The sequence below is a fragment of the Mobula hypostoma genome, chromosome 1 (assembly GCF_963921235.1).
Source record: "Mobula hypostoma chromosome 1, sMobHyp1.1, whole genome shotgun sequence".
Classification (NCBI taxonomy): Eukaryota; Metazoa; Chordata; class Chondrichthyes; order Myliobatiformes; family Myliobatidae; genus Mobula; species Mobula hypostoma.
The window spans coordinates 86,034,257-86,057,825 of NC_086097.1; the positions used below are offsets into that span (position 1 = coordinate 86,034,257).

At 43.9% G+C, this 23,569-nt stretch overlaps 1 protein-coding gene across 1 annotated transcript in view; it reads left to right on the forward strand.

The window, feature by feature from the left end:
• Positions 1-23,569, forward strand: part of LOC134359022 (tetratricopeptide repeat protein 9A) — a 118,182-nt gene that overhangs the window by 89,104 nt on the left and 5,509 nt on the right. Inside the window, exon 2 of the mRNA XM_063071871.1 lies at positions 6,201-6,383. Within this exon, the coding sequence (XP_062927941.1) occupies positions 6,201-6,383 (183 nt within the window). The remainder of the gene's footprint in view (positions 1-6,200; positions 6,384-23,569) is intronic.

Consider the following 23,569-nt stretch of genomic DNA (forward strand, 5'->3'; position numbering starts at 1 on the left):
TGGTTTGCCTCAGGGATCTGTTCTAGGACCCCCTACTCTTTGTGATTTTTATAAATGACCTGGATAAGGAAGTGGAGGGATGAGTTAGTAAATTTGCTGATGACACAAAGGTTGGGGGTGTTGTGGATAGTGTGGAGGGATGTCAGAGGTTACATCAGGACATTGAAAGGATGCAAAACTGGGCTGAGAAGTGGCAGATAAGTGTGAGGTGGTTCATTTTGGTAGGTCAAATACGATGGCAGAATATAGTATTAATGATAAGACTCTTGGCAGTGTGGAGGATCAAAGGGCTCTTGGGGTCTGAGTCCATAGGACTCTCAAAGCTGCTGCTCAGGTTGACGCTGTAGTTTAGAAAGCATATGGTGCTTTGGCCTTCATCAATCGTGGGACTGAGTTTAAGAGCCGAGAGGTAATTTTGTAGCTATATAGTACCCTGGTCAGACCCCACTTGGAGTACTGTGCTCATTTCTGGTCACCTCACTACAGGAAGGATGTAGAAACCATAGAAAGGGTGCAGAGGAGATTTACAAGGATGTTTCCTGGATTGGGAAGTATGCCTTATGAGAATAGATTGAGTGAATTTGGCCCTTTTTTCTCCTTGTAGCGACAGAGGATGAGAAATGACCTGATAGAGGTGTACAAGATGTTGAGAGGCATTGATCATGTGGATAGTCAGAGCTTTTTCCCAGGGCTATGATGGCTAGCATGAGAGGGCACAGTTTTAATGTGCTTGGAAGTCGGTACAGAGGAGATGTCAGGTGTATGATTTTTATTCAGAGAGTGCTGAGTGAGTAGAATGGGCTGTCGGTGACGATGGTGGAGGTGGATACGATAGGGTCTTTTAAGAGACTTCTGGATAGGTACATGGAGCTTAGAAAAATAGAGGGTTATGGGTAACCCTAGGTAATTTCTAAGGTAAGAACATGTTTGGTACAGCTTTGTGGGCCAAAGGGCCTGTATTATGCTGTAGATTTTCTATGTTTCCATGTTTCTATGAACTCCACTGGTAACCATCAACCAGCCAGAATCCCTTTATTCCCACTCTCTGTTTTCTGCCATCCAGCCAATGCTCCATCCATGCTAGTAACTTCCCTGTAATTCCATGTGCTCTTATCTTGCTAAGCAGTGTCATGTGTGGCACCTTGTCAAAGGCCTTCTGAAAATCCAAGTACAGCATGTCTACTGCATCACCTTTGTCTACCCAGCTTATAATTTCCATAAAGAATTACAGTAGGATAGTCAGGCAAGATTTTTCTTTCAGGAAGCCATACTGGCTGTGGCCTATCTTATCATGTGCCTCCAAGTACTCCGTAATCTTATCCCTAACTATCAATTCCAACAACTTCCCAACCACTGATGTCAGGCTAACAGGTCTATAGTTTCCTTTCTGCTGCCTTCCACCCTCCTTAAATAGCAGAGTAACATTTGCAATTTCCCTGTCATCCGGTACAATGCCAGAATCCATTGATTCTTGAAAGATCATTGTTAATTCCTCTGCAGTCTCTCCAGCTACTTCCTTCAGAACCCGAGGGTGTATTCCATCAGGTCCAGGAGATTTATCCACCCTCAGATCATTAAGCTTCTTGTGCACTTTCTCAGTCGTAATTTTCACTGCACAAACCTCACTTTCCTGACACTCTTGAATATCTGGTATATTGCAGACATCTTCCACTGTGAAGATTGATGCAAAATACACATTCAGGTCCTCTGCCATCTCTTCATCTCTCATTACAATATTCCAGTGCCATTTTGTATTGGTCCTATATCTACCCTTGACTCTCTTTTACCGTTGAAAAAGCTTTTAGTATCTTCTTTGATATTAGTCGCTAACATCCTTTCATAATTCATCTTTTTCTTCCTAATGAACTTTTAGTTTCCTTCTGCAAGTTTTTAAATGCTTTCTAATCCTCTATCTTCCCACTAGCTCTGGCTTCCTTGTATGCCCTCTCTTTTGCTTTTACTTTGGCTCTGACTTCACTTGTCAGCCATGGTAGTGTCCTTCTTCCCTTTGAAAATTTCTTCTTATTTGGAATATATCTGTCTTGCACTTCCCTTATTTTTTGCAGAAATTCCAGCCATTGCTGCTCTGCTGTCCCTCCTGCAAATGTCCCTTTCCAGTCAACTTTGGCCAGTTCCCATCTCATGCCATTGTAATTTCCTTTATTCCACTGAAATACTGACTCATTAGATTTTATTTTTTCCCTCTCAAATTTCAGTACGAACTCAATCATATTGTGATCATTGTTCTCTAAGGATTCCTTAACCTTAAGCTCTCCTTTTACCTCCAGATCATTGCACAACACCCAATCCAGCACAGCCAATCCCCTAGTGGGCTCAACAACAAGCTGTTCTAAACGTCATCACTTAGATATTCTACAAAATCTCTCTCTTGAGGTCCAGTATTGACCTGGTTTTCCCAATCCACTTTCATGTTAAAATCCCCAACAATTATCATGACATTGCCTTTCTGACGGGCCTTTTCTACCTCCTGCTGTAATTTGTAATCCACATCCTGGCTGCTGTTTGGAGGCCTGTATACAACTGCCATTAGGGTCCTTTTACCCTTGCCATTTCTTAACTCAACCCATAGAAAATCTACACCTTTCAATCCTATATCATCTCTTTCCAATAATTTAATATTATTTCTTATACATAGAGCCACACCACATTCTCTGCCTACTAACCTATCTTACTGATATACCATATATCCTTGGACGTTCAGCTCCCAATGGCAGTCATCCTTTAGCCAAGTTTCAGAGATGGCCACAATGTCATACTTGCCAATCTGTAGCTGAATTTCAAGATCGTCCATTTTATTTCTCTCAGTCTAGTATTTGTTGCTTTCTGTTTTAACTGCACCACGCTTCTATTGCCCTGTAACTGATGCCACTGGCTTTGATTAAGCCTCCTCTCCTGCCTGTTCTTTCTATAAACGCTGTCGCACACCATCTTTCATTTGTTTCTGTTTTCCCCTTCCTCGGTCCTATCACTCCGGTTCCCACCCCCCTGCCAAATTAGTTTAAACCCTCCCTGAGAGCTCTATTAAATGTGCCTGCCAGGATATTGGATCCCTTTGGGTTCAGATGTAACCCGTCCTTTTTGTACAGGTCGTACCTCCCCCAGAAGAGACCCCAATGATCCAGGAATCTGAAGCCCTGCCCCCTATATCAGCCTCTCAGCCACACATTAATACGCCTGATCGTGCTATTCTTGCACTCGCTAGCACGTGTCACAGGCAGCAATCCTGAGATTACTACCCTAGAGGTCCTGCCTTTCAGCTTCCTACCTAGCTCCCTGAATTATCTCTTCAGGACCTCCTCCCTTTTTCTACCTATGTCATTGGTACCAACATGTACCAAGACTTCTGGCTGTTCATCCTCTCCCTTCAGAATACTCTGCACCCGATCTGAGACACCCCGTACCCTGGCACCTGGGAGGCAACACACCATGCGGGTATCTCTATCAAGCTGACAGAACCTCCTGTCTGTTCCCCTCACTATGGAATCCCCTATGACACTGCATTCCTCATCTTCCTCTTTTCCTTCTGCACCACGGAACCTGGCTCAGTGCCAGAGACCCAATCGCCATGGTCGTCCTCTGTCAGGTCATCCCCCTCAACCGCATCCAAAACGAGATAACGATTACTGAGGGGGATGGCCACAGGGGTGCTCTCTACTATCTGAGCTCTTTCCCTCACTTCCCTGACCATCACCCACTTATCTAACTCCTGCAGCCTCGGGCTGATTAACTCCCTGTAGCTCCTCTCTATCTGCTGTTCACTCTCCCTAATAAGCTGTATTTCAGATATGTAAAGAATAAAAGAGAGGCAAGAGTGGACATTGGGCTGCTGGAAAATGACTCTAGAGAGATGGTAATGCGTGACATTGAAATGGTGGATGAACTTAATAAGTATTTTGCATCAGTCTTCACTGTGGAAGACACTAGCAGTGTACCAGAAATTCTAGGGGCAGAATTTAGTGTTCGGGGCAGAAGTGAGTATAGTTGCTAACACTAAGGAGAAGGTGCTTGGGAAGCTAAAAGGTCTGAAGGTAGATAAGTCACCTGGACCAGATGGACTACACACCAGGGTTCTGGAAGATGTAGCTGAGGAGATTATGGAGGCATTAATAATGATCTTTCAAGAATCACTAGATTCTGGAATGGTTCCAGAGGACTGTAAACTTGCAATGTCACACCATTCTTTATGAAGAAAGAGAGAGAGGCAGAAGAAAAGAAATTATAGGCCAGTCAGCCTGACTTCAGTGGCTGGGAAGATGTTGGAGTCCATTATTAAGAATGAATTTTCAGGGTACTTGGAAGCACATGATAAAGTAGGCCAAAGTCAAATTGGTTTCCTTAGGGGGAAATCTGTTGGAATTCTTTGAGGAAATAACAAGCAGGATAGACAAAGGAGAATCAGTGGATGTTGTTTACTTGGATTTTCAGAAGGCCTCTAACAAGGTGCTATATATGAGGCTGCTTAACAAGATATTACATGGTATTACAGGAAAGATACTAGCATGGTTAGAAGATTGGCTGACTGGCAAGAGACAAAATGTTGGAGTAAAGAGGGCCTAATCTGGTTGGCTACCAGTGCCAAGTGGTGTGCTGCAGGGTATGATATTGGGACTGCCTTTTTTCATGCTGTAAGTCAAGGATTTGGATGACGCAGTTGATGGCTTTATGGGCAGGTTCACAGATGATACAAAGATAAGTGGAGGGGCAGGTAGTGTTGAGGAAGCAAGGATCTGCAGATAACTTGGACAGATTTGGAGAATGGGCAAAGAAGTGGTAGATGGAATATAGTGTGTGGAAGTGTCTGGTCATGCACTTTGGTAGAAGGAATAAAGGGATAGATATTTTCTAAATGGGGAGAAAATTCAAAAATCAGAGGTGCAAAAGAACTTGGGAGTCCTTGTGAACTTGCTGGTTGAGTCAGTGTCAAGGAAGGCAAATGCAATAATAGCATTCATTGAAAGAGGACTCGAGTATCAGAACAAGGATGTGATGCTGAGGCTTTATAAGGCACTGGTCAGACCACACGGAGTATTGTGAGTAGTTTTGGGCTCCTTATCTAAGAAAAGATGTGCTGGTATTGGGGAGGGTCCAGAGGTAGTTTACGAGAATAATTCCAGCAATGAAAGGGTTAACATATGAGGAGCATTTGATAACTCTGGGCCTGCACTCATTGGGGTTTAGAAGAATCGGGGGGGGGGGGGAGAGGATCTCATTGAAACCTATTGAATATTGAAAGGCCGAGACGCAGTGGATGTGGAGAGAATGTTCTATAACGGGGGAGTCTAGGTCCAGAGGACAGAGGCTCACAATTGAGAGATGTCCACTTAAAGCGGAGATGAGAAGGAATTCATTTACCCAGAGGGTTGTGAATCTGTGGAATTAATTGCCTCAGACGACTGTGGAGGCCAGGTCATTGAGTATATTTAAAGCAGGAAGTTCTTTGGTTAGGCAGGGTGTAAAAGTTTATGGGGAGAAGGCAGGAGAATGAAGTTGAGAAGGGTGATAAATCAGCCATGATGGAATGGCAGACCAGACTTGATGGGCCTAGTGGTATAATTCTGCTCCTATGTCTTATGATCTTATGTAAATTGCCCTTAATGTGTATGTGAGTGGAAGAATTTTGGGGGAGTTAATGAGTGTGTGTAGAATAAACAATGGATTAATGTAGGATTAGTGTAAATGGGTTGCTAATGTCTAGCACAAACTTGGTGAGCTGAAGGGCCTGTTTCTATGCTGTATCTCAGTATGACTCAATAACTTCTGGGAAAAGTATGGCCAGGTTATCAGTCTCTACAAATTGTGTCAAATTGTGACAGGCTTTTACCCTTCTGGCAATAGAATTTCAAGCTCCTACTTTGTCATTGAAAGCTGTTCATATGAAGCTTTCCTTATGAGAGTAAACCTTCTCGCCACAGGGACAAATGCTGTCCCACACCAGGATAGCAACATTCATGAACATTGACATATGTTCAAGCAAATACCAGGCATCAATTGTTGCAGGCCACAACCATCTAACTGTTCATTTTTATCACGAAAGATGTTTGTACCTGGCACCAAGCGTATCAAGGACAACAAAAAGCCCAAGTGCAGCAAAATCTCATGTCGTCTCATTTTTGTGTTCCAATTTATGTTAAATCTCTAATCATTTATTCCTCATATTCTCTCTTCATTTTCCTCAATAGCTTGCTTACTACAAGCGGAACTAGTGAATTATGAGCGGGTGAAGGAATATTGTCTCAAGGTCCTGAAGAAGGAAGGAGATAATTTCAAGGCTCTGTATCGCTCTGGTGTGGCCTACTACCACCTTGGAGATTATGACAAAGCGCTATATTATCTGAAGGAAGCAAGGAACCGAGAGCCAACAGGTAAGGGATCTTTTTTTTCCTCTATCTAACTTGAGATGCATACAGATATGTGCAGAGTTAAGTGTATTCTCCATTTTGTTTCTCAGACATATTGAACCAAATGAGAGGGAGACATTTAATGTGACACTTTAATTTAAAAAAAACGTGCTGCACAAGGAAGCTCTGATCATCATGGTCTTCCTGCCATTGGAGGCTGGTTCTCTCTCAATAGTTTCATGTTATTTAATGCTGGACTACAAAAGAGCTACGTAATTGACGATATCCCCGAGTAAAACTGAGACACTAATTTCCTTATGATTCAAGCAAGACTGTAACAATTACCTTTTGTAGTGTGGGATGCATTTCCATTAAGCTTTCTGGAACAAAGGCTGGGGATAAGAAGGGTGGATTCCTCTTCACAGACGTAAGGTACTGCAGATGCTGGAAATCCAGAGCAACACCCAAAATGCTGGAGGAACTCAGCAGATCAAGCATCAATGTTCTGGGCCGAGATGAAGGGTCTTGATGAAGAGTCTCGGCCTGAAAAGTCAACTGTTTATTCCCTCTATAGATACTGCCTGACCTACTGAGGTCCTCCAGGATTTTGTGTGTTGCGGTGGATTCCTGTTACCACTTCCATCACCTTGGACTTTTGAGTAAAGGGAGTTAGCGCTGTGCTCCTTTGTGTGGGGCTCTGGAGGAAGGAAAGGATATTTTCAATGCACAGTGATCAGTTAGGGTGGTGGGGCCCAGTGAATTGCTGAGGGGGTAGGTTATTTAATGCTTCAGAAGCTGGTGATGAGCTGTCTCAGGACTCTGTCAGTCTGACAAATGGTTTCAGGCATATAAAGCATTGAGGGTGTTAATCTTGCATAGTAACTAGGTTTGGGGCCTTATTGGTCATTGTATTATTGAAGCAGACAGAAGACATGAACCAAGCAGCTTCTTATGCCTACACTTGGAACTAATTTTCTTGCGCTGTTATGGAAGTATTCTTGAGACACAGGTTATGTGGGGAAGAAAGAAAATACTTTTGAAGAATTTCACATGTTCAGTAATTTAAAAAAATGTTGGACACATTCAGCAGGTCAGGCAGTGGAGAGAAACATAATTACCATTTCAAGTTGGAGACTCTTTGTTAGAAATGCACATGTGATGGAGAGTTAGAAATTCAGCTTTAGTAACTTGTAAGGGAAGGCCTGTGAAATGAATATTACTGATCCTTATTGCTTTCGAAATGTTTGAAATGGATCTGTTCTTTTGTACTGTCTGAGCTGTTCTACTACAATGCCAGAAGGGCAGAATTTCAATGCTCTCATTCTTAAACTCCCGTTGGGCCACTTGTACCTGATGATGTTAATTTGGTATCTCCATGGCTGCCAACCACACCAAGTTGCGGTACAAAGAAATATTGTCCAGGATTGAGGGGTATGATATCACCACTGTTCCAAGGGTTGAACGTTGCTCCAAAATGTCACTTATTTTGTTTACTGTCAGTATCAGAGAAAAATAGGTAGCAGAAAAGTTTACCTGCTCTTCAATGAGATTTCCTGAAACATGAGCTCTCACAGTTCTACTTGCAAGTCAAAATGGCAACAATTTAATTGTTTCTGAGAGGCTGAAGGTATGAGGACATTTAATGGAGGAAGGCGTAATGTCTGAGTTAGCCTGAAGTCAGGCGTGCGCTGAATCTTCTGAATATCAGGTTTGAACCCTAATCTGATGAATTTGCTTGAGATACTTCCATACCAAGTTTGATGAAAGTTGGTAAATTGGCTTATTATTGTCAGATATGCCAAGGTACAGTGAAAAACCTCTGTTCATACAGATCAATTCACCACATCAGTACAAGGGAAAGGCAATATGCAGAATATAGTGTTATAGTTGCTGAGAAAGTGCAGTGCAGACAAACACTAGGGTGCAAGGATATGATGAGGTAGATTGTGAGGGCAAGAATCGAGAATCCGTTCTTTATTTACTGGGAAACTATTCAGTAGTCTTATAACAGTGGGACAGAAACTCCCCTCGAGTGTGCTGGTACGTGCTTTCAGGGTTTTGTATCTTCGGTCTGATTTGCGGGGGAGGAGGTGCTGAAGAAGTGAGAATATGAAGTGCGGATAGGTTTTTCGTAATGTGCTGAGGTGTGTCCCCAACCATCAGGCAGTGCAGCAGTTGCTCTAATAAGCCATGGCTCATCCAGATATGGTGTTTACAAAGTCAAAGTTCATTTATTATTAAATGTGTTATGTATTATATGCATTTATTATCAATGATACATTGATAAAGATTGGTGAGGGTCAAAAGGGACCTGCTGAGTTTCTTCAGCCTCGTGAGCAAGGAGCGACACTGTTGCATTTTCTTGGCCAGAGCATCCATGTGGTTGGCCCAGGACAAGCTAGTCATAATGTTTACTGCTAGGAACTTGAAGCTCTCGACCATCATGATCTCATCACCACTGATGTAGGCAGGAGCGTGTACATCACTCCATGACCAGCTCTGACAATGAGGGAAAGGTTGTGGCTATGGCACCATGTCGTAACGCTTCCTGTCTCCTTCTTGTACTCCATCCAGCTCATTGTTCTTTCAGATTCGGCACACTGCCATGGTGTCATCTGCAAACTTGTAGATGGAGTTGGATCAGAAGCTGGCCTCACAGTTGTGAGTGCATTGGGAGTGAGATAGAGGGTATTGTTGAGGATAATCATGGCAGATGAGTTGCTGTCTATCCTTCCTGGGACTGTGGTCTATTGGTCAGGAGGTAATGGGCCCAGTTGCGGGGGAAGTGCTGAGTCCCAGGTCTAGGAAGTTGATGTGCTAAGTTAGCTCAATATCCGGTTCAATGGTTTTCTTGAACTGTGTCAGTTATATTCCAGTTTTAATCTCTTCACTTCTCATTCTCCCTACCATTTGTCACATGGTAGCTAATGATGATTGGAGATTAGAATGTGACATTTTGTAACAAGCTTCTTGTGCTGGCATCTAAAGTAATATCATAAGTGACAGTGTTGGTTGTGGATGATGTGTACATCCCTCCCTCTGCCAACCCGACATCGGCGTGTAACATCATTTACATCGTCATAGCCAGATTACAAACCCAGCACCTGAGTGCCCTCATTACCATCTCGGGTGACTTCAACCAGGTTACCATGACTGGAACACTGTCTGACTTCACGCAGTATGTGAGCTGTACAACCAGAGGGGAGAGGACTCTGGATTTGATGTACGCTAACGTTAAGGATGCATACAGCTCCTCTCCCCTCCCCCCACTGGGAAGGTCAGATCACAACCTGGTGCATCTAAAACCCTGCTACGTGCCTCTGGTGAAGAGTAAACCTGTAACCTCGAGGACAGTGAGGAAATGGTTGGGGGAGGCTTATGAGGCGCTCCAGGGTTGTTTTGAGGTGACAGACTGGCAGGCACTCTGTGAGCCACATGGAGAGGATATTGATCGGCTCACAGAATGCATCACTGATTACATCAACTTCTGTGTGGACTGCAATGTTCTGACAAGAACTGTCCTTTGTTATGCAAATAAAAAGCCATAGGTGACAAAGGACATTAAGGACATCCTGAATGCTAAAAAGAGGGCATTTAGAGATGGAAATAGGGAGGAGCTGAGGGCAATACAGAGGGACCTGGAAGCCAGGATTGGATCAGGGAGGCTAAAGACAGGCACAGGAGGAAGCTTGAGTGGAAACTCCAGCAGAACAACATGAGAGAGGTCTGGAGGGGGATGAGGATCATCACTGGGTTTCGGCAAACTAGCAACAGAGGAGCTGAAGGCAGTGTGGAGGGGGCCAATGAACTTAACCTGTTTTTTAACAGATTTGACACTGTGACCCCTGCCCATCCCCCACACCAGCCATCTGTTGTCGGCCCCCAACCAACACATATTCCACTCTCCCCTCCTACCCCTCCTCACAGTCCCCCACCTGCTCTCATGACTATACCCCTCCCCCACACGAAGCCACCACGGTGGGCTCCACGGCTGAACAGGTGAGAAGACAGCTGAGAAGCAAGGCTGCAGGACTGGATGGTGTCAGTACCAGGGTGCTCAAAGCCTGTGCCCCTCAGCTATGTGGAGTACTTCGCCACGTATTCAACATGAGCCTGAGGCTCCGGAGGGTTCCTGTACTGTGGAAGACGTCCTGCCTCGTCCCTGTGCTGAAGACGCCATGCCCCAGCGGCCTCATTGACTACAAACCGGTGGCATTGACCTCCCACATCATGAAGACCCTGGAGAGGCTTGTTCTGGAGCTGCTCCGGCCTATGGGCAGGCCACACGTAGATCCCCTCCAGTTTGCCTACCAGCCCCGACTAGGAGTTGAGGATGCCATCGTCTACCTGCTAAACTGTGTCTACGCCCACCTGGACAAGCCAGCAAGCGCTGTGAGGGTCATGTTTTTTGACTTCTCCAGTGCGTTCAACACCATCCGCCCTGCTCTGCTGGCGGAGAAGCTGACAGCAATGCAGGTGGATGCTTTCCTAGTGTCATGGATTCTTGATTACCTGACTGGCAGACCACGGTACGTGTGCTTGCAACACTGTGTGTCCGACAGAGTGATAAGCAGCACTGGGGCTCCACAGGGGACTGTCTTGTCACCCTTTCTCTTCACTATTTACACCTCGGACTTCAACTAATGCACAGAGTCTTGTCATCTTCAGAAGTTTTCGGATAACTCTGCCATAGTTGGATGCATCAGCAAGGGAGATGAGGCTGAGTACAGGGCCACGGTAGGAAACTTTGTCACATGGTGTGAGTAGAATTATCTGCAGCTTAATGTGAAAAAGGCTAAGGAGCTAGTGGTAGACCTGAGGAGAGCTAAGGTACCGGTGACCCCTGTTTCCATCCGGGGGGTCAGTGTGGACATGGTGGAGGATTACAATTACCTGGGGATATGAAATGACAATAAACTGGACTGGTCTAAGAACACTGAGGCTGTCTACCAGAAGAGTCAGAGCCGTCTCTATTTCCTGAGGAGACTGAGGTCCTTTAACATCTGCCGGACGATGCTGAGGATGTTCTATGAGTCTGTGGTGGCCAGTGCGGTCATGTTTGCCGTTGTGTGCTGGGGCAGCAGGCTGGGGACAGCAGGTTGAGGGTAGCAGACACCAACAGAATCAACAAACTCATTGGTAAGGCCAGTGATGTTGTGGGGATGGAACTGGACTTTCTCACGGTGGTGTCGGAAAAGAGGATGCTGTCTAAGTTGCATGCCATCTTGGTCAATGTCTCCCATCCACTACATAATGTACTGGGTGGGCACAGGAGTACATTCAGCCAGAGACTCATTCCACCGAGATGCAGCACAGAGCGTCATAGGAAGTCATTCCTGCCTGTGGCCATCAAACTTTACAACTCCTCCCTTGGAGGGTCAGACACCCTGAGTCGATAGGCTGGTCCTGGACTTATTTCATAATTTACTGGCATAATTTACATATTACTATTTAACTATTTATGGTTTTATTACTATTTATTATTTATGGTGCAACTGTAACAAAACCCAATTTCCCCCCGGGATCAATAAAGTATGACTATGACTATGAATGTTACTCTACGAGGGGAGATTGATAAGTTTGTGGCCTAAGATAGAAGGAGTTAATTTTAGAAAACCTAGCACATTTACTTTTCAACATAGTCCCCTCCTACATTTACACGCTTAGTCCAGTGGTCATGAAGCATACGGATCCTTCTTTGTAGAAGTCGGCGTCTTGGATCTCCAGAAGTGGTCTACAGCAGGGGCTATTGACAAGTTTGTGGCCTAAGGTAGAAGAAGATGAGTTATTAACTTCAAATTTTCTGCATTATCACTCAAAGAGTTGAACTGCCCATGCATATAACGAGAGCGTCTTGGACCTCCAGGTGGTCCACAGCAGGCGTGATTGATAAGTTTGTGACCTAAGGTAGGAGGAGATGAGTTGTACAGCTCTCATTACATGCACGTGGTATACAGACTTACTAACCAGACCTTAAAAACAAACGAGGCCCCAGCACTGATCCCTGCGGAACACCACTGATCACATACCTCAAGTCAGAACAACAACCCTCCACCACTTCCCCTCTCAATAAATAAGATCCCCACAGGCCCTGGGGACTCTATAGCCTTGAAATTCTTCAAAAGATCACAACCTCCTCCTTCCTGATATCAACATGTTCCTCCCCAATCTCACTCCCCCCCACATCTTTCCCCCTTGATGAATATCAATGCAAAGTACTCATTTAGTATCTCACTTGCTTCCTCTGGCTCCAAGTATAAATTTCCTTCTTTATGCTTAACTGGTCATATCGTCTTCCCAGCTACCCTCTTGTTTCTAATGAATGTTTAAGATGTCTTGGAATTGTCATTAACGCTACTCGCCGAAGACATTTCATGGCCTACTTTTAGCGCTGTTATTTAAGTTTTTTTTTCCCTGCTTCCTTCATATTCAAGTGTCCTGTCTGATTTCAGCTTCCTAAACTTTACATATGTTTCCTTTTCCTCTTTGACTATATTTACAACATCTCCTCATCCAAGGTTGCTGAACCTTGATCATCCTTCTTCCTGCTCACAGGAACTTGTTGGTCCTGAATTCTGAATAGCTGGTCTTTGTACGACAGCCGTGTATCTGATGTGGATTTGCCCACAAACAGCCACTCCAAATCGATTCCCTAATTGAATTCAACTGACTTTATTACTTACATCCTTCATGTACATGAGTAAAAATCTTTACGTTACAATGTGCAATTTATAGTAATTTATAATAAATAGTATGTACAATAGGACAGTAACAAGATGATTAAATATGAACAGTCAATATAACATAGAAATACAGATGTGTCAGCATGAATTAAGCAGTCTGATAACCTGGTGGAAGAAGCTGTCCCACAGCCTGTTAGTCCTGGCTTTTATGCTGCGGTACCATTTCCCAGATGGTAGCAGCTGCTACCTAATGCTGTTATAACTACCTTTTGCCTTTATTCAGAGACCAGGGAAACAATGAAACTGGAAAGCTTCAAAATTTCAAGATTCAGGTTTCTTTGTCACGTGTACTTCGAAACAGTGAAAATTGCGTTAACAAGCAACACAGCCAAGGATATGCTGGGGGCAGCCCACAAGTGTCGCCACACATTCTGGTGCCAACATAGCTTACCCACAATGCTTGGCAGAACATTACACAGAACACAACAAGCAGCAAGTAACAACAGCAAAATCAAGCTACATTCCTCCCTCCTACTCACACAGATAGACAGTCAATTTTACACCAGGATAGGCCTCCTGCTCCAGCTTTTAGCAGACACAGACTCAGGCTTGAGGACTGGGGTTCAACCTCCCCAGTGGACCAGCAGACTCAGCTCCCACCTCCCACCAATGGGCCTCCACTTGCACTGCACACCAGGAAAGCTGTGTGTTCTTCCTCAGATGGCTAAAATGATTCTGGACTTGTGGACTAGAAAAAGATATGAAAGGTTCTTGTGCAATAGACAATTTGATCCACTAAAGTTTATCCTTATTAATTCTAGGCTCCCCGGCCTCAATCTTTGGAACAACCCTGCTGATTTTGCCACAGTTATATTTCCTGACCAGATCACAACAAATCCTCATCAACCTTTGCAATATCGAATCTTAAAGGCCAGAATTATTTTGAGCTATTCGGAATGTATGTTATCAGGAAATACTCAGTTGGATCATCTTTCTCCGAGTGCAATTCCCCCTTAAAATTTCAGTCCCTTCTGCTTATTAAGGAATGTATTCCAGTGACCCACAGGGCTGAGATGTTACTAAGGAGGTGAAAGAGATTGGTGAGATGATCTGAAGACTGAAAATGCAAAGGTATTGGCAGCCTGATGTCCAAATCAAATTAACTACAGGTCACCTTTCAGATATTTTTGGCAGGTTCCTTGCCCAAGATTCAGTCTGATGGACAAATGTCACCAACATAATAGGTCCAATGGCTCAAGGCCACAGATAGAACATAAAATAATTCAGCACAGGAACAGGAACAGGCCCTTCGTTGCTGATGCTTCCAGAGCATGATGCCAAATTAAACCAATACTTAATGCCTGCACATGGTCCCTATCTCTCCATGCAAGTGCCTTTCTGAATATCTGTTGAACACCACTGTCATATCTGCTTCCACTACCACCTGAGGCAGCATGTTCCAAACACCTGCGTAAGGGTGGAAGAAAATCAGAGCAGAGGGGATTAGAAATGTCGAGAGGTTGGGAAAAGCCCTGCGGGATACCATGATGGAGATCGGGGAGGGTGGATTTGTGAAAACGGCAGGGTCATCACAAAGGCAGTTAGATGCAGAGACTGAAGGAGTTTAGAGTCAGGAGGGATCATCATGAGTGGGCCACTTTTTAACAATGTTTCACATCATCCAGGGACAAGGGAAGAAGGAAAGAAAGTATACACAGTTGTGTGCTGCAGGAATTAAAATAGGGTACTGCAAGTAGGTTGTTGGGCTGGGGGGAGGAATCCTGTGGGGCAATGAAGAGTTCATCAACATATTGCTGTAGTTGTAAAAAAAAAAGGCAAGACAGCGGCTATACTTCATTAGGAGTTTGAAGAGATTTGACATGCCAACAAATACACTCAAAAACTTCTATAGTTGTACTGTGGAGAGCATTCTGACAGGCTGCATCACTGTCTGGTATGGAGGGGCTACTGCACAGGACCTAAAGAAGCTACAGAAGGTTGTAAGTCTAGTCAGCTCCATCTTGGGCCTACAAAGTACCGAGAACATCTTTAGGGAGCGGCGTCTGAGAAAGGACCTCCAGCACCCAGGGCATGCCCTTTTCTCACTGTTACCATCAAGTAGGGCAGGGGTCCCCAACCTTCCTCGCACTGCAGACCGGTTTAATATTGACAGTATTCTTGCGGACCGGCTGACTGGGTGGGGGGGGGTGGGTGTTAAATAGGGTTAAACTCACCTCAACATGTGCAGAGTGACAAAGCTTGTCAGAGAATTTTGCAGCATATAGGTCAGTTGCAAAAATGGAATTTAATTTGGACAAGTGTGAAGTGTTGCACTCTAGAGGACACATCTAAGAGGAAAATATGCAGTAAATGGCCCTGACGAGCATTGATGTACACAGGGGTAATAGGGTGTAGCACAGTTCAATACGAAGGAAAGTATGAAACAAATGCATATTTTTGCTTCAATTTTCTTTTCATTTAATTTCTTGCAAAAGTGTCCTCATGACAAAAGCTACACCTTAAAATATTTTAAAATTTTCAGAGTCAGTGGGCAGACTTCATATAAATCAGAAGAGCAAGGAGAGAGTTAATAATAACCTTCTAGGTTCACTCCTTCAAGGACACAAAGCTGGTATCTTTACTGGACTGGGAATATTCATGGCTCAAGCCTTTGGCTTTGAATTCCCTGTTTAAGGTCAGGCAGATAAACGTAGTTTATGCTTTTGACGATCCAGTGAGTGATGGCATGTGGGCTTACGCAGTGATGCCAGACAATGCATAATTCTTATCTGATGTCACTTGCACAGAATTCTAGCTTGCACTCAAAATGCTGAAGGCAGTGCGAACCAGAAGTTGAATTAATTTTGGTGTTAGTTAAGGGGCTGCCAAAGAGTCGGAAGCATCAAGCTAGGTCTGGGTTTGTGTCTTTAAATTTCTATCAGTATTAAGCTCTCACCCACTCCCTGCCCCACACTTGTGATCCTCTTCAGGGCGCCTTTCACCTGCATCGTCCCCTCCCCAGAATCCCTATTTGCCAGCACAGTCTCTCACCACCTCACTTCGTCTAACAAGGTGTGAAATCACAGGATGTTAACATGGGCCAAATTGCCTTTATTTAGAACTGTTCTCATCAAATGGGGGCAGGTACCTACTAAAAGGAGACAGGGCCTCTGTGTAGCATCTTGAATGTAGCACAGTACTCCTTTAATGTTGCTCCCAGTGTCAGCCTGACTTCTGTTTTCTTCTCTCTGAAATGAGGCAGGAACTTAATACGTTTCAGTTCAGAGGCACGACAGGCTCTGACTGAGCCACAGCTGTTACCATTCAACAAAATGGTACAGACCCTCATTATTTCTCCACTACTTGCATATTTCCTCCATATGCAACACGCTATGATCCTCTTGGTGGTCAGATAGTCCATGAGCGCTAAAACTTCGGGTTTACATGTGCATGTTGTGGTGGACGCGTGGGCAAGGGAGCAGTTATGAGCCAACATGTTAAGGGAGAAAGTGGAGGAAATGTGAAAAGGGTTAGTAGCACAGGAACTGTGCATTTCTGGATCAAAAGTCAGTGAGATCTACAGGAAAAATCATGGGTATTATTGGTGGGGAACTGGGTTAGGATTAGTGTGGAGGTAGAATGATATTGGTTCAAACCGATCATAGTCATACTTTATTGATCCTGAGGGAAATTGGGTTTCGTTACAGTTCCACCAACCAAGAATAGAGTATAAATATAGCAATATAAAACCATAAATAATTAAATAATAATATGTAAGTTATGCCAGGAAATAAGTCCAGAACCAGCCTATTGGCTCAGGGTGTCTGACCCTCCAAGGGAGGAGTTGTAAAGTTTGATGGCCACAGGCAGGAATGACTTCCTATGATGCTCAGTGTTGCATCTCGGTGGAATGATCAAATCATTGCATTGAGGTAGTATAATGTAAAAAAATAACAATGCAGAATAAAGTGCGACAGCCACAGAGAAAGTGCAATGCAGATAAACAATGAGATGCAAGATCTTAACAAGTTAGAATGTGAGGTCAAGAGTCCATCTTATTGTACTAGGGAACCATTCAATAGAATTGTATCAGTTGGGTAGATACAACCCTTGAGCCTGATGGTACATACTTTCAAGGTTTTGTAAATTCTGGCCGATGGGAGAGGGGAGAAGAGTCAGTGTTCGGAGTGGGTGGGCTTTTTGATTGTGCTGGCTAGTCTACTGAGCAGCAGGAAGTATAGACTGAGTCCATTGGAGGAAGCTGGTTTCTGTGATGTGCTGAACTGTGTCCACAACTGTCTGTAGCTTCCTGTGGTCACATGCAGAGCAGTTGCCATACCAAGCTATTATGCATCAGATAGGAAGCTTTCTATGGTGTATTGATAAAAATTGGTAAGAGTTGACAGAAACATGCCAAATTTCTTTAACCCGCTAAACTTCTTTAGTGGATTGTTGGCCCAGGGTGCTTGTTCTCACTTAGTAGTTTCTACTAAAAGGGGAAATTTATAAATGTTGGCTTTGGCATCTGATTATTGGATCAATTACTGGAAATGCTGCAGCTGGAAATTTTTTTCCACATTTTTTAACATCTAATGAACAATTTGTTCATCTCATTCTCAATGTACATATATGTATCCATGCATTTCTAATTTTGCTTTAAAATTACATTCCAGCATATTTTGTTCCCTTTCTCCATTTCTATTAAAACTCTCTCATTATTGAGACATGATGTCCTTTATCTGCGTTTTGATTTATTACCGTCTGAGGCAGCAATAATCTCTTGTGTCTTCTAAACAAACTAGAATTGATTCCATTTTACCTCAACATTATTAGCTTTGACTTTTCTCTTTTATTTCATGAGTTCAAGGGACCCTGTTTCATCATCCTCCTTGTCCAATTAATTTTTCCACAAATATTTTCACTGCATTAAATTCCAGAGACATTGAAAGTTACATAAAAGTATATTTGGCTTTAAGTTAGGTATGCGGCCTACTTTATGAGTGCATGATAACCTGTGTGAAGCAAGTTCAAGTATTCCAGACATTTTTGACAATAGCAAACCCCAGTTCAACTGTCAAGAACTTTGTGGCCTCCAGCTGAATGACACTGTTGCATTGGTAAGGCCAAATACTAATTTCCTATTGATAATTGGCCTTGCAAAGGATTGTCATTTACATTTGGTACTGCTGCCTCGTAACTCCACGGAACTGAGTTCAGTCCTATTCGTAGGTGCTGTCTCTGGTGTTTGTACATTCTCTCCATGACCACATAAGTTCCATTAGCTGCTATCATTTTCTCCCGAATCACAAGGATACAGTGATAGATTAATTGGTTATTGGTACATCAGTGAACAACACTAGAACAGGCAACATTCTCCAGATGGTCCATAAAATTGTTTCTTTCACTTCTTTTATGTCTTCTTTTTCTTCTCAAAGTGGATCTGGTTCCTTTGGAGTCTATGATCTACAGTTTGATGGCGTGCTTTAGGGCTGATTGAATGATCTGGTGCTTTGTTGTCTCTGAGAAGGTTCTACGGGGTGAGTGACCTTGGGGTCAAGAAGCTGAGAGATGGGACGTGAACCCATGATTTCTTGCTGATCTGGCCAATTAAAATGTTGAGGAAGTTTAAAAACATCAAGACAGGTGCCGGAAGTGAGCAAGTGTTCAGTGCTGTCTACCAGCCTCTCGTTGCTGCCGGAGGAAGATGTCTGTTTGTGATAGTCCTTCTCTCCCTCTCACTCACTGATCCCGAAGGAAGACCCTGTGATTGAGTGGTCTGTCTGTTTCCCTTGATGCTGTCGGCGGATGGGAACGAAGCTCTGGGCCTGCAGTTTGTGGATTGAACTGATTGCTCCTTTTCTGGTGCTATTTTACTATTCTGGGTGACATTGGATTGGGGTAGCCTGCAGATAATAAGCACTGATCTGAACTGGAAATGAACAGTTTTGATTTTGTTTTTTAAATTCTGTGTTTTTGCTTGTTTTTTCTTCTTGCTGTTTGCGAGATTTGTTTTCTGTGCATGGGAGGGTGATGTTTATCTTTGAACAGGTTCCACGGTGTTTCTTTGCTTCATGGCTCTCTGTGGGGAAGACGAATCACTCAGGGTTGTATACTGCATACGTACTGTACTTTGATAATAAATGTACTTTGAGTCCTTTGTGTCCTTTGAAATGCGCATGGAAAAGAGCTGAGAGTGAATTGGATTGGCATGTGAGAGAGAATGAGAATGTCATTGAAAAATGCTTCAAAAATGGGTAGGTGAATTTACAAAGGCCAAAATATCATAGCTGAGGTCACTCATAAGCTAGGAATCCTCCATAATAACAATTGGGCCAACTACTTCAATATAAGTCTGATTAGATAGCCCAGAGAGGGGCAAACAGCAGACAGTTCAGCTTAATTACATATTATTGTTTCTTATATCTTTTGACCTAGAAGCAGGCATTCAGTTTACTGAGTCTATACTTTTACCTCAAAGTGGTCCCATTAACCCCTTTTTAAACGCAAACAACAGGAATTCTGCAGATGCTGGAAATTCAAGCAACACACATAAAAGTTGCTGGTGAACGCAGCAGGCCAGGCAGCATCTCTAGGAAGAGGTACAGTCGACGTTTCAGGCCGAGACCCTTCGTCAGGATTAACTGAAGGAAGAGTTAGTAAGAGATTTGAGAGGGGGAGGGGGAGATCCAAAATGATAGGAGAAGACAGGAGGGGGAGGGATGGAGCCAAGAGCTGGACAGGTGATAGGCAAAAGGGAATACGAGAGGATCATGGGACAGGACAAGCGGGGGGGGGGGACCCAGAGGATGGGCAAGAGGTATATTCAGAGGGACAGAGGGAGAAAAAGGAGAGTGAGAGAAAGAATGTGTGCATAAAAATAAGTAACAGATGGGGTACGAGGGGAAGGTGGGGCCTTAGCGGAAGTTAGAGAAGTCGATGTTCATGCCATCAGATGGGAGGCTACCCAGACGGAATATAAGGTGTTGTTCCTCCAACCTGAGTGTGGCTTCATCTTTACAGTAGAGGAGGCCGTGGATAGACATGTCAGATGAAGCCACACTCAGGTTGGAGGAACAACACCTTATATTCCGTCTGGGTAGCCTCCAACCTGATGGCATGAACATCGACTTCTCTAACTTCCGCTAAGGCCCCAACTCCCCCTCGTACCCCATCTGTTACTTATTTTTATGCACACATTCTTTCTCTCACTCTCCTTTTTCTCCCTCTGTCCCTCTGAATATACCTCCTGCCCATCCTCTGGGTCCCCCCCCCCGCCGTCTTTCTTCCCAGACCTCCTGTCCCATGATCCTCTCATATCCCCTTTTGCCTATCGCCAGTCCAGCTCTTGGCTCTATCCCTCCCCCTCCTGTCTTCTCCTATAATTTTGGATCTCCCCCTCCCCCTCTCAAATCTCTTACTCACTTTTCCTTCAGTTAGTCCTGACGAAGGGTCTCGGCCTGAAACGTCGACTGCACCTCTTCCTACAGATGCTGCCTGGCCTGCTGCATTTACCAGCAACTTTGATGTGTGTTCCATTAACCCCTTTCCCCTATTTTCTATCCCTTGCCTATCAACTTTCCTTTGATTGTCACCCAGCTAGGCGACAGGCAATTTACATGTTTGATATAGCTTTGTGTACCTGTTATAGTCATTATCAGTTTCAATGTAGCTGTGCTTTATACATCTAAAGCTCATAACCAAAAATACATAATTTTGGAAAATAATAATCATGACCCAAGAAAATGCCTAATCATGACCCAAGAAAATGCCCACAAAGTGAAGCAAAAATGAAAATGTAAAACTTCAATCTTCACTTTATTTTTTAGCTAGCATCTAGTTTTAGTGTGTTTTACTGTGCATAATCTCTAAAATGTTAGATCAAAAGTATGAGCTAGTTAGCAGAGCAGACTTGATGGGCTGAATGGCCTAATTCTGCTCCCATGTCTTCAATAGACATGTCATGGTGATCACTCACAGCTATGGAGTAAAGCAGAACGTCACGTCTGAGAAACATTTCGATCAATACTGGGAGCTTTCAAGCCACTTACGTACCAATCATCTATGGGAAGAAAATGTAATTAGACTTCCATCTACATACAATTGAACTATTTAAGTGTTTTGCTATTTCCAAGTGGCACTTTGCAACATTCAGATTTACTTTTGTAAAATTGATGGAGATGGATGAATTTTCTCAGAAGTTCTGCCTGGTGTTCTCCACTTCAGGTCTGTTGACATGGATGTGTGTGTGAGAGCAGTGAGTTCCCTTCATTTCCTTCCCAATTTAACACAAATACAGCTTCTTTGACTTGTATCATGGTCCAGGTCAGACAAATGAATTGTAAAATCAGCCAGGCTCAGTAATAAGTACAGCTGTGCAGCCACGTCAGTCCTGGTCGACTGTATTTCTATCCAATTTACATCTGGTAATTTAGGTTTATAGGGACAGATGAAACACCCCATGGGACAAGGTACAGCCAGTCGAGTACTCTGTATCTCATGAACATTGCTGTCATGCTATAATAACATCTATATTCTGGGTGGAGCACAAGTATAAAATGGATATTTCTGAATGAACCCTCTGTCTGGTGCACACTATGATTCAAAGCAGAAGGAGTTTTATTAGTCACTAGGAATTGCAGTAGAATTGAACTGACGTGCACTGCCTACTTGGGTTAAGGGAACAGACTAATGGACAAGGTTCCATTAGGGTTGCAAGTACTCATTTGCCGAGAGTTTTCCTGTTTTGAAGGATCCCATGAGCAGTCCAGGAGAACCTCATGGGGATGCTCACAAAGAGGCCCACGCTGCTTCTGCGCAGGCACAACCTGTCTTGGTAAAACTGCACCAGGTATTTTGAAGCTTGCAGAGCACATAAAATTGTAAGCACAGCACTTGTTTCTGCTGACTGATATATTTTGAATCAATGGAAGATGGATGGAGAGGGTGCATGTACTGTACAATTTCCATCTGTTATTTAAATCTCATGGACTGCAAAGATGCCCAAGAGACTTCCTTGTTCTTCGCTTACTACCCTGAGATTCAGTAGAGAGGAACAGGAAATCTCTTAGGTTCTACTGGAACTTGGAATGCTAAAGTCTCTTAAAAAATTGAGGTTTTTTTCTCTACCTGTTTTCCCTTTCCTGAATTTACCTGTGGAGTTTTCAGGTGCTTCCTCCTGATTTTGGCAACAAAAAAATCAAAGGAAAAGAAAATATAGTGTCAAGTTTGTCCCAGAATTCATTATGGTTGTATATGCCCTACGTTAGAATATTTCATTGAGAGTTTTGATAGTTGTGTCTTGGCCAGTTTATTAGATTATCAGAACAGTCAGACCTCTTTTATTATCATTTAGAAATGCATACATACATTAAGAAATGATACAATGTTTCTCCGGAGTGATATCACAGAAAACAGGACAAACCAAAGACTAACACTGACAGAACCACATCATTATAACATATAGTTACAGCAGTGCAAAGCAATACCATAATTTGATGAAGAACAAACCATGGGCACGGTAAAAAAGTCTCAAAGTCCCGAGTCAATCGACTCCCGAGTCCCTGATAGCAGGCAGCAAAAGGGAGAAACTCCCTGCTATAAACCTCCAGGCACCGTCAACTTGCCAATGACTTGGAAGCAGCGGACCACAGCCAACACCGAGTCCATCCGTCTGAAAGCTTCGAGCCTCCGACCAGCCCTCCAATACAGCCTCCCGAGCGCCATCCTCTGCCGAGCGCCTTCGACCTCGCCCCGGCCGCTGAAACACGCAAAGCCGAGGATTTCAGGGCTTTCTGCTCCGGAGATTCTGGTTACCACACAGTAGCAGCGGCAGCGAAGTGGGCATATCAGAATTGTGCATGGTCCCCTACTTGTCAGATAACAGATATTCATCATCGGAGAGGCCACACGTGCTGCCCTCGCGCCGCCAACTTCTCCTGAGAGACTGTGGTTACATGAGTTGGCCCTTGTAAACTTAGTAAGTTCAATAGATAGTACAGATGTGCACTGCATGCCTCTTGTTTGGATACTCAGCTTACAAAGTTCAGATATTGTGACAGCATCCTGCTGGACTGACATTCACTGAACAACACAAGCGGCATGCTGGAGGAACTCAGCGGGCCAGGCAGCATCTGTGGAAAAGAGTAAACAGTCGAGGTTTCAGGCTGAGACCCTTCATCAGGACTGGGGGAGAAAAGATGAGAAGTCCGAGCAAGAAGCTGGAGGTAGAGGAGAAAGAGGTACAAGGTAGTAGGTGGTAGATGAAACTGGGAGAAGGAGAGGGGTGAAGTTGATTGGTGAAAGAGGGCAAGGGCTGCAGGTGGGGGAATCTGATAGGGGAGGACAGAAGACCATGGAAGACAGGGAAGGGGGAGAAGCACCAGAGGGAGGTAATGGGCAGGTGAGGAGGTAAGGTGACAGAGGGGAATAGGAAAGGTGAAAGGGGGGAGGGATTACTGGAAGTTTGAGAAATCGGTGTTCGTACTATTAGGATGGAGGCTACCCAGACAGAATGTAAGGTATCCTCCA